General features: G+C 52.1%; 1 protein-coding gene across 1 annotated transcript; it reads left to right on the plus strand.

Annotated features, from left to right (window-relative positions):
* The first annotated feature begins 1,184 nt into the window (after window positions 1-1,184).
* Window positions 1,185-9,866, plus strand: LOC139657118 (retinoic acid-induced protein 1). The gene is made up of 4 exons (XM_071534836.1): window positions 1,185-7,820; window positions 8,085-8,178; window positions 9,413-9,462; window positions 9,837-9,866. The coding sequence occupies exons 1-4, from the start codon at window positions 1,185-1,187 to the stop codon at window positions 9,864-9,866; spliced, it is 6,810 nt and encodes a 2,269-aa protein (XP_071390937.1).
* The last annotated feature ends 3,535 nt before the right edge of the window (window positions 9,867-13,401 follow it).

Below are 13,401 nucleotides of genomic sequence, written 5' to 3' on the forward strand. Positions count from 1 at the left end.
GCATCATACAAAATCAGCTGGAAAAAGCAAAATATTGACTCACAGTACCACCGTAGTGATACTGTATGTCAGTTTTCTTCCCAGCCAAAATGGACACCGTGTAAACATCACAGTGAAATGCTGTTGCAGAATGTGACAGGTTAATCAACATATATCCAAGTGAACAGTATGTGATGGCTGTGTGTTAAGTGTCCTTGGCCCATTCCTTATGTCTCCCAGCAGCTCCTTGTCAGATAGAGGAGGCTCTCCAGAGGTCATCTTCCTGCTGTGGCATGCAGTCTTCAGACTGAGGGATCACTCAGCTCTATGACTAACACACGCATACTCTCAACCATACATGCACACACACACTCACACACACACAGGTACACAATTATACAGATAGGTATGCAGGCTAGTTCCCAGACACCAGACTCTCTCTCTGTCCTCTCTCTCTCTCTCTCTCTCTCTCTCTCTGTCTCTCTCTCTCTCTCTCTCTCTCTCTCTCTCTCTCTCTCTCTCTCTGTGTGTGACATGTCAATCACAGCTCCAAAGACTGCATCACATGTCTGCCCCTCCATCTTGAGAGGCTGAAACAGATCCTTGAGCCTGCACCATTGAGGGGCCATTTTACACACACACACACACACACATGCACATAGAGCTCTCTAAACATCTGGGCAAGCAAAAGTTATTGTTGTGAAATGAAATTCTGCTAATGAATTGTATATTTCTGTGTTTGTGAAATATAACCAGAAAGGATGCAGAATGCATGGTATATGTACATGTTTATGTGTGTGTGTGTGTGTGTGTGTGTGTGTGTGTGTGTGTGTGTGTGTGTGTGTGTGTGTGTGTGTGTGTGTGTGTGTGTGTGTGTGTGTGTGTGTGTGTGTGTGTGTGACTGTGTGACTGTGTGAATAATATCATCTGTGATGGTTCTCAGGGAGAGGAGGATTTTGCTGTGAGTCTGATCTCTCCAGGTGAACGCTAAACAGAATTAGAGATTGGAGATGAGAGGAGAGAATGCTGATGGATAAACCCCTGGCTCAACAGCACTAACCCTCCCAATTTCTCTCTATGTCTTGTGTTTTCTTTCTCTTTCCCCTCTCTCTCTCTCCTGCCTCCAGAGCCCCCCAACCCCCCTCCCCCCTTTCCCGTCTCACCTCACCTCCCCCTCCCCGCTCTGGCCACAGACGGAGAGAGTCATGCAGTCCTTCCGTGAGCGCAGCGGTGGTTACCACAGCAACCAACCCTGCTACCAGCAGGAGCCCCATGAATTATCCCGCCTGGAGACCTACCGGCAACACCCGCATCACCCCCACCCCCAACACCCACACCCAGGCCCTGGTCCCCATCCAGGCCCAGGCCCCGGGCACACCAGGCCAGGCTATGAGGCCCACCCACTGGCTAACCCCACAGGCATGCCTCCGACTGGAGGACCAGGAACCGGGGGAGGACCCAAGGACTGTTACAGCCAGCAAGCCTACCCCGGTTACCCAGGCAGTGCTGGAGGGAATGGGGGTGGAAATGGGGGATCAGCACCCCCTCAGGCAAAGAAGCCCTACCGAGGGAGCAAAGTGCCTCCTCCACCCCCCAGCCAGCACCTGCAGGGCCCTGGGGGCTATAGCAACCACATGGGCCCTGGGAATTACTCAGCCCAGTATATGAGCGAGGGCCACCTCCAGCAGAAGTGGGAGGACCCGGCCCAGCTAGCACAGTATGACCAGGAGATGGTGGGGCGCATGGAGGCTGGTGGTCCCCCTGCCCCTGGCTCCTCCCAGTACATGGACCAGAACATGCTGGGCCATTCCCAGACCCAGTGCCACCAGCCCTCCACTCCAGCCTATACCAGCCCCCACCACCAGACCCATCCACCCAACCCCGCCCCCTCCCCACTCATGTACCCTCAGAGTCACCTGCACTATCCCCAGCACTCACCCTCTCCCTCCCCTTACATGGAGAAGTGTAGCCCCATGCCCCACTGTTACAAAGGCTACAACATGCCCCCCAACTCGCAGTATGGCAGACAAATGAGCAGCCACAGCAGTCTGAAGCAGGGGGGTTACAGGCCCACCCAGAACAGTTATGGCTACCAGCAGCCTCCTTCCAGGGGCTATGAGCCTCAGCCCCCTTTACAGGCCATGTCCAACCCACAGGAGCCCCACCCTAAATACCAACACTACAGCCAACCCCAACAAAACTACTGTCTGTCAGAGCTGTCCGTCAGATCACCAGAACAGTACTACCAAACTTGCAGCCCCTCCTCCAGCCACTCCCCTGCACGCTCTGTAGGCCGCTCCCCCTCCTATAGCTCCACCCCGTCACCACTGATGACCAATCCAGAGTCTTTCCAATATGGCCAACCTCCCATGACCCCTGGGGCAGCCTCCTCCTCCTCGTCTTCCTCAGCAGGCATGCAGGAGCAAGGTACTAACACCATGCTGATGCCCCCACGCTCACACCCCTCACCCAATGTGCCCCACGCGGCTCCCCACAGCTACACCACCACTCCGCAGGCCCCCACCATGAAAGAACGTTTCTCAGAGAAGCTGCTGTCTAACCCCAGCTTGTGGAGCCTGAACGCCCTCACCTCTCAGGTAGAGAACATCTCCAACAACGTCCAGCAGCTGCTGCTCTCTGAGGCCCTGGTGGCCAACAAGAAAGGCAGCAAGCGCAGCAGCGGAGGGAGCAACAGCAGTGCTGGCAGTGGAACATCCTCCAAGAAGGGTGAGGAGTACAAAAGCCCTCCGTACCCAGATGGAGGTGGTGGTACTGTTGGCGGCCCCATGCAGGACCCGTACTCTACCCCACAGCACCAGCCACTGCCCATGGAGCTCCATGAGGGAGGCTACTCCAGCAGCAGTGATGAGCAACTGGAGAGGGGCTACTACTACTGTGGCCAGGGCAGAAGTCCAGCCCAGGCCCCCAACAATACCCACCTCAGCCTGGACACAGCCTCCTCATGCTCCATGACATCTCCAGATGATATGTCCACCAGGTCTGGGGACTCCGGTCTCCACAACCTAACCCCTGACCCTCGGTGTCAATCAGGGCAGGGAGGAGATGGCATGAGCACTCCAGTAAAGAGCATAGGGGACGAGAGGTCTCCTACCAGTGTCACAATCCCTAGTCCTATGAAACAAGAGAGGGACTCCCCTTCAGATATCCAACATATCAGTGAACCTGTAAAAGAGAACTTCGAAGAATCAGCCTGGACAGAGAAAGCAGTTGACAAAGAGGAGGCTACAACAAAAAGGACTCCTGACCAAGAGAAAGACTCAGTCACCACTATCTCTACAGAGAAGCTGGAGAAATGGTCAGAGGATGAGAAGGGCCCAGCTCTCTACAGCAAAATAAACAAAGGGGTAACGGAAAAGAGCTATTGCTATGAGGAGACAGTGTACCAGGAGGTCCAGAGCAAATATGACCCCGATGCAGGAGACTCAGTTGAACAGTCTCCGGCTGCTCTCTCTGACTCCAGCCACAAGGGACACTTAGGCCAAGAGATGAAATCAGAGGCCTTCAAGTCCGAATCTCCCACTGCCTCTGAGAGCTCAGTGAAAACATCGCCTTTCATCTCGAGGGGTGACCTTGAACAGGATCAATATTCCACGGAGAAGGAGGACAGCTCAGAGAACACCTCACCAACCCCCCATGTTGAGGCCTTGGATGAGAGCAACTCAGACAAGAGAGAGAGCAGAGAAGAGGAGGAGGACGAAGAGGAGGAGGAAGAGGGGGAGGAAGAGGGGGAGAGAGAGGAGGAGGGTGATGAGGAGGAAGAGGAAGAAATACAGAAACAGCAGCAGCAACATTCTCTATCCCCTCCTCTGTCTGCAGAGGTTAGGGAGGAGGTGGGGGAGGAGGACAAAGTGAGCCAGCCATCGACTGAGGATAACATGAATAATAGAGAGGGGCCAGAAAAGCCTTCTGGAGATCTCTGCAGCAGGACAGAGAGTCAGAGCGCTGAGCTCCATATTGACACTGAGCCTGCAGGGGCGCCTGCCCACCCAAATGCAGCAGCAGCAACAGCAGCAGATGCTTCTGCAAGGGGGTCAGCCATTGGTGACACTGCTCCTCAGCCTCAGTCTGCTATGCCTGTCTTCTCAGCTCTCAATGACAAGGCAACACCTCCGGCTCAGGCCAGGGATCATATTGATCACAGTGATGCTAAAGTGCTGGAGCCAGACTCCCCTCAGCTGCCTGGGAAGTCGATACTTCCCTCAGCCCCCTCCTGGGCAGACACTCCGCCCTCCCCAAAGAAAGGCGACGAGGACATGGAGCCAGGCATCAGCTGCCCCAGTGCTGTGACCCCCTCGGCCAAGCCTGAGCCAGTGGCCCCATCTGCTCAGCCACGAGCCTTCGGACGCAAGCATGCCAGGGGCAGAAGGAGACTCATGCACTCAGGTGTGGGAATCAGGCGGCAGCTGAGCTTGGAGAGGGAGGGGGAGAAGGAGGAGGAAGGAGCCCCCTCACCTCCACAGAAACCCTGCATGCCCTCCAGCAAAACCGTGCTCTTCTCAGATCAGATGGACCTTGTTCACCAGGAATCCATTTTGAGCCAGACTCCCAAACTGCTAACTGATGGCTTTCGCTCCAGAATGTGCACTCGCTCATTCAATGCACCGGACCTGCCACCCAAAGTTGAACCGCATGTGAAAAGAAAACCAGGGCCCAAACTAGGTTCAAAACCTGGGCCCAAACCAGGGCCCAAACCTGGACCAAAACCAGGTCCTAAACCAGGAGCAAAGCCAGGTCCAAAACCAGGGCCTAAACCTGGCCTAAAGCCTGGACCTAAACCCGGGCCAAAGCCTGGACCTAAACCAGGCCCTAAACCAGCACTAAAACCTGTGCCAAATGTACTGGATCAGCCCCCGAAAGTCGAGACACCCGTGAAACGAAAACCAGGACCCAAACCAGGTTCAAAACCTGGACCAAAACCTGGATCAAAACCTGGATCAAAACCTGGTCCAAAACCTGGATCAAAACCAGGGCCTAAACCTGGACCAAAGTCTACAGATGTTTTACCTCCCACTGATATTGTGCCCCCCAAGGCCCCAGTGGGTCGCCCCAAAGGCTCAGTTTCTAAAGCAAAGTTGATACAACAGGAAGGAACCATTCAGCCTTTAATAGGGTTGCAAGGCAGAGTCAAGAAGAGCCTAAAGCCTACAATACCACAGGTAAACCAGGATGTAAAACCAGTAAACCAGGAAGAAAAACAAGCAAACCATGAACTAAATGCATCAGGCAAGGATGGTAAGAACATGGTCCTGAGATCCAGAAAGCCCTCGCGGGAAAAACTTTCAAAAGAAAAAGAAAAGGTCATAGAGGAAGATATTCTACCCCAAACGCTGACAGACATAAAAGCCAACGATGTTTCTCTAAAAGTAGAAGAGCCTCTAAGTATAGAACAGAATCTAACTGTCATTCCTAACACAGACAACAACACAGATGTTCCAATAGCCCCACCTGCCTCACCTGCCCCACCTGCCCCATCAACCCCAACTGACCAACCCGAAGACAAGACGCTACTTCCGTTAAAACGAAAACCCAGCCCAGAACCCTCTCCAATGCCTGTAAAGAAAAAGAGAGGCCCAAAGCCCAAACCAAAACCTTTACCATCTGAAACCCCCCTGGTAGAGCAGGTTGCACCCAAACCTAAAGAGAAGGGTGCCCGGGGCCCCAAAAGAAAGCGAGGGCCACCCAAGAAAGCCTCTGTGAGCGTTCCCCTAACCAAAGAGACACTTCCCACCATCGGTGAAAGTGACACTAGTGATGTGCCCGCGGTGCCCCCTCAGTGCCCCACTAAAACAAAAGTCCTCCCGCCACGCAAAGGCAGAGGGCAGAAATATGAGGCCATGGTGCAAAAAATTACATCTCCCAGCTCGAAGAAACACCTCCCGACCCCCCAGGTAGAGAGCAATCTAACTGATGATACACCAACAAAGGCTTTGTCTCAACATGTCATAAGGGAGAGTGAGATGTCTATGACTGTGAATAGCACTGAGATGATAGAGGGAGAGGTGAAAAGCACCAAATCTAGACAGGAAGGAGTGAGACAAGACGAAGGGGAAGTGAGGAAAGAGGAGGTGACACAAGAGAGGGAAAGACAGGAGGCATCAAAACCAGAGGGGGTAAGACAAGACATGGTAGAAGAGGTAGCAGGACAGGAGGAGGTAAGACAGGAAAACATTAAACCAGAAGGAGTAAGACAGAAAGAAACAATAGAAAGTCAAGGGACACAGCAGGAGGCAGCAGTTGATATGGTTTGGAGCACGATGGGGGCCCAGGAGGGAGTCAGGGCTCAGGGAGAGTGGACGCAGCAGACCTCAGCAGGGGCACCAGACTCTGCTGCCGCCAAGCCCACTAGAACTAAGAGGAAGAGATGGGCCATGGTTGAGAGTACAGATGCCTCAGTAGTAGCTTTGGAAGCAGGAAGCCTGATAGTTACCACACCACGGCTAGCCAAACAGAGGGCCATTAAGAACAACCATGAGATGCACCTGAAGCAGAGGAGGAAGAAGAGAAAAGGCCAGGCCCCTATAGACGGAACGGAGGCAGCCAAGGAGACAAATATTGAAACAACAGAACAACAACAACAGGAGGAGGTAGAAACAAAGGCATCCCCCACAGAGCCCTCGATGCCTCTCCCTATCAGCACAGACGAGATCACTGAGGCCCCCCAGGTTACCAGCACAGAACTCATCCAGAAGCCCCGGAGAGGCAGAAAACCCTCAACAAACTCGACCAAGAGGAGACGAGGCAAGGCCCCAGCAGAGCAGATTGCCGGCAAGCCTGTGAAGGTGCACAAAAAGCCTGGGCCGAAGCCAGGGATGAAAGACGCCATGGAGGTTATTGAGGCAGTTGTAAGGGCCGCGGGGTGTGAACAGACTGAAAAAGAGGAGAGAGAAAAAGAGGAAAGAGAGAAGAGGGAAAGAGATGAGAAAGAAAGACAGAAGAAAGGTATTGTGGGTCCTGTAGTGACGCTATCAGAAAAACGGACGGAGACTATCTCTGTGAAAAGGATCAGACGCAAACCTGTCCAAAAAGATACCAAGCTGTCTTTCTGTCCATATGTGCGTATCAACAACTCCAGAGACTTTCCCTCTTGGTGTAGCATAGTCAACAGGCCTGAGGAGGCAGTGGTACTTCAGAAACGTAAGAAAAAGAGTCTGGCCAAAATGAAAAATCCTATCACAGTTGCTAAGGTAGCACCACACACCTTAGCGATGCTCCAGGGACCCTTGGTTAGTAAAAATCTAATCGACAGGTGTCTTATGTGTTGCCTGTGTGGAAAACCAGCAAATTACAGAGAACTGGGTGATTTGTGTGGACCCTACTACACCGAAGACAGCATTCCGCGGAAAATTCTGACTACCAGGCACACAGAATCCTTCAGGGAAATCCCAGAGAAGACCAACGACAATGGCAGCAACAGCAGCGAAGAACCAGCCAGCTCCTCAGCGAATGAGGGAGAGAGTAGCACAGAAAAGGAGGGCAGTACAGAGGCGTCCACTCAAGAGGGCAGTAGTAGCGGGCACCATCATTGGCGCTACCGACGGGCAGAGAGAACAGAAAGAGTGGGTCGGGAGGGTGGCCCGCGGAGGTTAACACTCCGAGAGAGGTTCAGGCGGATGAGGCAACTCCAGGCCATGGGGAGCAATAGTGCAGGGGCCTCCGGTGAACAAGAGGGCAGTGGCAGCTTGTTCCAGAGGCTGCAAGGAGAGGCAGAGGCTAAGGAACATTGGGCCCATGAAAACTGTGCCATCTGGACCAAGGGGGTGATCATGGTGGCGGGGAGGCTTTACGGACTGAAGGAGGCTGCCAGCAGCTCAGTCCAAACGGTAAGATAGCTCTAAACCCCAGTGAATTATACACTATTATATATAGTATATGTGCATGAAAGTTAAGAGAGCTACTGTATACAATCAGTAATGAAAAAATAGCATATGGTGTGTACAGCCACTGTGAAAAATTGCTGAGCCAATGTTAACTTTCATCACTTTCTCTCTCTCTGTTTCTCTCTATCCCTCTGTGCTTCTATCGGTCGATTTGTTTGACTCTTTATTGGTCTCTGTCCGTCTGTCCATCTGTCTGTCTAACCCCAGAACTGCTACAAGTGCCAGATTGTGGGAGCGTCCCTCAGCTGCTGTTGGAGAGGCTGCACTCATAAATACCACTACATCTGCGCCAAAGAGATAGGTAAGAGACTACAGCGAGAGAGGGAGAGAGCGACGAGGGGTGGAGAGGGAAGAAAAGCCGGGGAGAGAGAGGAGAAATGAGGGGGGAAATTGGGAGTGGGAAATTGAAGGTGGATTGAGAGGGCAAGAGAGAGAGGGACAAATGAGGCAGGTAGAAAGAAGAGGAAAATGAATGGAAAGGGGAGAAGAGGGGAGAAATAGAGGGGAGGGAAAGTGGATGTGGGTAAAATGAGAGAAGGGAAATGCATCAAGAAGGAACATTATTGAGTGATAGGAGAGATGTCTGGGAGTGCTAGGGGAAAGAGGGAGGGAAGGAGGGAGGGAGAGTTGAATAAAGGGGATGATGAGGGAGAGTGGGACCCTGGAGTGTGTGAGAGGGAGAGATGGAGGAGATAGAGGGAGGAGGGTGTGTATGTGTGCATTATTGACCGCAACCCCTGTGGCTCCATCCATCCATTCTGCCTGTCTGGGGACTCAGTTGGAGTGTGCATGTGTGTGTGTGTGTGTGTGTGTGTGTGTGTGTGTGTGTGTGTGTGTGTGTGTGTGTGTGTGTGTGTGTGTGTGTGTGTGTGTGTGTGTGTGTGTGTGTGTGTGTGTGTGTGTGTGTGTGTGTGTGTGTGTGTGTGCCTGTCTGCCTGCCTGAATGCCTGCTTAAATGCTTCCCTGCATGCATCTTAAAACCTGGTTGCGTATGCGCGTTCCCGACAATGCGCGCGCCGCCTGCTCGCTTCTGTCAATATACATGTGCGCCTGTGTGTCAGCACATATGTTGTATGGCTTCCCCTTACATTACCTCATGCCATGGGAGTACAGTGCGGGGATTAGAAGGCCTGCCACGTCTGCCGAGCCAGCACAGGGAGCAGAGCGAGGCCCTTTTTAATCCTGCTGAGTGCACCAGCCATATCTGACTGCCTGCCTGCCTGCATCGCAACTCATCCGCTCAGTCTCTCCCTTTCCTCTGTCGCTCTCTCTCTCTCTCTCTCTGTGCCTCTTCTTTTTTGCTCATTTTTCATTTTAACCCTCCCTCTCTGTCATCTCTTTGGGGTTTTTTTTTTTTTTTCAAGGGGGTGCAGGGGTGTGGTTGTGGGTGTGTGTGTGTGTGTGTGTGTGTGTGTGTGTGTATACAAGTGTGTGTATCTCCCTCATTCTTTGTGCTTCACTTTTTATTATTGTCTTTCTGCCGTGCTCTACCTTACTCTGTCCCTCTTTCCTTTGCTTTCTCTCTCCCTGTCTAGGCTGCACGTTCCACGAGGACGACTTCTCCCTCAAATGTCCCAAACATGAGGTAAGCAAATTAACCTCAAAGCCTCAACGCAAATGAACACACACATACACACACACAGGCAAGCACACAAAACGGAGCACACAGAGTTAAACACATGCACAAATACACACATATACATTTCAACTCACGCACATACCAATATATGCTGATTAACTCATTCTCCATCCATTTTTGAAAAAACAACATATCTCTTCAGCTGACAATGAACCTTGTATTAACAATGAATCCTGCATAGGAGGAAGGAGAGTTAGATGGAGGGGATTTGTTGAACAAAGGTGGTGTCTCCTAGCACCTCCCAGGGCAACAGCATCTCAGACATTAGTGTGTGTGTGTGTGTTAATGTAGGTGTGCATGTGTGTGTGCGCTACCCTCAGAGCACTTATTACAGCCTCACACCGCTCTAAGAACTGCTGTACTTTTGATTCTCCTCTCCCCTCTCATCCTGTGTTTCCTCCCCTCCGCTCCGCTCCCCCGCTCCTCTCCACCCTCCATCCCTCTCCTCAGCTCAGAACAAAAAAATTGAGTTCACACAATGCTGTCACAAGCAGCAGCGCCATGGCTGGATAGATGATACAGTGCAGAACAGAAAACACAATTGTCAGCTCTTGTAAAACAGAGAAAGAGTCAGAGGAGGAGACATAAGATTCAGGACGGGGTTCATTCTACGTTGGCATCAAGTGCTCATTTGACAGTGATGTATCTTCATCTAGTCCCATGCCAATGTAAAATCTATCGAGGCTCTGGATCTCGTCTTGGATTGACTGATCTCTTGTTTCCAAATCAATATGTACCCAATGACCTTGGCAAGTCAGAGCCAGAGTATCAACCGTTGGCCACCGGAGGCATAAACACTTTATAATTTGCCCTTTGTCACATGACTGTCACTCAACACCCACTGTTTTGACTGCAGACCACTGCAATTACAATAGGTCACCCTTTTGTTTTGGTACGAACAGTCCACGCCACAGTTCACTTCAAGGCAGACGCCATCTGGTGGTGGCACATTTACACTGCAGCGCAGAGAGGAAGGTCAAATACAGAGGGAGGGAGGGGGGTAGGGAAGGAGGGAGGGAGAGATGCTGACATTCAGCAGGGAGCAGCGGTGCATTGAGGCAGCAGTAGCAGTAGCCTCCCTTCCTCCCTCCCCTCCATACCTCTCTCTTCCCCTCCCTCCTTTTCCTTTCCCTCCCTTTCCTCCTCTCCTCTGTGCAGACTGACAGGGATGAAAAGCAGGCTGCTGATCAAAACACCCCACCCACCGCCACTGCCTGCCACCCTCCCCACACGCTCCCTCTCCTCCCTTTCCCCTCTCTCTCTCTCTTTCTTTTTCTCACAATTTCTCTTTCCTCCTCTCCCTTTTTTTTTCTGTTCCCCTTATTTTCGCTCCTCTCCGCTCCCCCGCTGCTCCAGCTCTCTCCGTCTCTCTCGCTCTATTCACCTCCCGTCTCCTGTGTGCCCCCTTTCCATTTTCAGTCATCCTCCCTTCATCCATCCTCATCCCTTCCTCTCCCTCTCTCCCTCTCTCGCTCTCATCTCCTCTCCCCGCCTCTCTTCACCTCAACTCCCACGTCTAAGCAGCAGAAATAGAGAGTGAGAGAAAGAGTGTGAGAGAGAGAGACAGAAAGAGAGAGAGAGAGAGAGAGAGAGAGAGAGATTGTTGTTAGCAGGCTGAGGCAGAGCTGTCATCAGCTGAGGGATCTGAAGGTCTGTGTGTGTGGGTCTGTGCCGTGCCAATTTACGCTGAGCAGCCTAATCAAAGGGAGGAGCAGACACACACACACACACACACACACACACACACACACACAGGCACACAACCACCCCACCCATAGGTCCCCCTCTGGAGCTCTGCCTTTGCCTGTGTTCACTTGATTTCAGTGCTGGATCACACATATAGGGGAAATCACACACACACATGCTGCCTTCAGCTGTGGATTCTCTAGGGGGTTAGGGACACACACACACACACACACACACTCTGTATGTCCACACACATTCATTAACAGGTAACCTGTAAGCTCACACACATATACTCATAGAGGGAGGGAGAGAGGGAGAGAGAGGGAGAGAGAGAGACACAGAGGGAGAGAGACGGAGAGAAGGAAAACAGGCTGTTTTTGTGCTGCGGCTGAGTGGGAACAAAAGACGAATGGGGGCAGTTACATCAGAGAGCGACAGAATGAAAGAGAGAGAGAGAGAGAGAGAGAGAGAGAGAGGCGAAGGGCGACAAGAGAGACAGGCAGAAAAGGGAGAGACTCAGAGTGACCGAGAAATAGGGGGGGAAAAAAAGTAAGTGAGATTGAAGGTGGAAAAGAATGAAAGAGAGTTCCTCCAGGGACGGACAGAGAGAGAGAGAGAAGGAGCGAGGGAGGGGAACATCAAAGACGGAGAAAGAAAGAAAAAGAGAGAGATAGCAAGAGAGAGAGAAGGGGAGATAAAAGACAGAGAGCAAAGCTGCTGGTCTGTGTCCAGGGCATAAGTATGGACGACTGGCAGTTCAGAGAGAGAGAGGGAGAGAGAGAGAGAGAGAGAGGGAGAGAGAGAGAGATACTGGGGGCTGCAGTGGAGGATAAGGGGAGAGAAAGCCCTCCTCCGCCACCACACCAGCGCAATTAGTAGGCGTTCCTGCTGTGTCTTTCACAGTGGAGCTGGTTCACTGGCCAGCTGCATCCATCTCCTGCACACTGCAGCCAGCCTGCTTTCATGTCTGCGCTCTGCAGAGCTACACACACACACACACACACACAAAGACGCACGGACACACACAGATACAGATAGGCCTGCCTGCACACAGGCGCATTCACATGTACATTGCATGCACATGCACTGCCGCTTTCATGTTCATACAGCATAGCAAAACACATACTGCACACAATCTGACACGCGCAGTTTTCATGCTGGCACAGTTTAGACACACACACACACACACACACACATATAGGTACACCAATTAAATGCTGCGTACAGACATGCTGCAGTGCTGCGAGTGCAAGGCCAATGCAGCAGTCATATCTTGAAAACAGACACACACACACACACACAAAGAGGAAGACAGCTCCAGAGAATGACAGCAAACCCTCTGGCAGCGCTCACACCTTTGTTCCACCCCGTGTGTTTGGGACTTTCAATGTGCTCTACAGTATTTATGTCAAAATCTAAATCAATCTGTCTCGCTTCCCTCTACAGGATCTGTAAGATATTCCAGTGTTCCACCTCCACCACCGATACCACCTCTCAATCAGGCAAGCACCACCTATGCAGCGAGGCAGAGAAAAACGCCGTCCTGACAACCACCTTAACCCGACGACGGTGATGAGCGGTGACGGGCGGGCGCGTCGGCCAGCGGCGCCGGGGGGTGGGGGCCGCTCTGAGGTGGGGCCAGCAGCAATACAAACACTGGAGAATGGCTCCGCGGAGAATAGCTGCTCCCTCAACCCGGCTTGGAGAAAGCGTTATCTCAACTCAGCCCCTTCCTGGAAGGCAGAAGGCAGCGGCTCTGTTTAACAGGAGGAAAGACTGCGTTTTAGAGACTGGTGCCCAGGGCCCAGTGCACAGGGGGGCTGTTTGAAATGCAGAGCAAGGTGTGTGTGTGTGTTCTGCCTTCGGATGGGTTGCTATCATATTCAGACACCTGGCGGACACTGATTGGATAGGAGCATCCCTCTGGCCACCTTGTCAGCGGGCCAAGAGGTATGTGTGTGTGTGTGTGTGTGTGTGTGTGAGCCTGTGCGCGTGCATGCGAGCGTGTGTATGTGTGTGTGATAATCATAGAATTGTCATTCTACGGCCACATCCGTGTGTTTGTGCATATGCGTCTGTGTGAGTGAAGAAGTGCATCTCCAATTCAAGATGTCATCCATCAAAAAACAGCAGCCAACCACTGGATGTACTATCTCAATGTGTGCGTATGTGTTGAAAACAAGAGACAAAATGAAACAA

The sequence above is a fragment of the Centroberyx affinis genome, unplaced genomic scaffold, assembly GCF_046629955.1.
Source record: "Centroberyx affinis isolate AG114_WGS23_722 - 3 ecotype Tasmania unplaced genomic scaffold, CSIRO-AGI_Caff_v1 ptg002632l_1, whole genome shotgun sequence".
Lineage (NCBI taxonomy): Eukaryota > Metazoa > Chordata > Actinopteri > Beryciformes > Berycidae > Centroberyx > Centroberyx affinis.

Coding starts and splice junctions, on each gene's coding strand:
- LOC139657118 (XM_071534836.1), top strand. CDS start 1,185: ATGCAGTCCTTCCGTGAGCGCAGCGGTGGTTACCACAGCAACCAACCC. Junction 8,179..9,412: donor CATCTGCGCCAAAGAGATAG/GTAAGAGACTAC, acceptor CTCCCTGTCTAG/GCTGCACGTTCCACGAGGAC. Junction 9,463..9,836: donor TCAAATGTCCCAAACATGAG/GTAAGCAAATTA, acceptor CGCTACCCTCAG/AGCACTTATTACAGCCTCAC.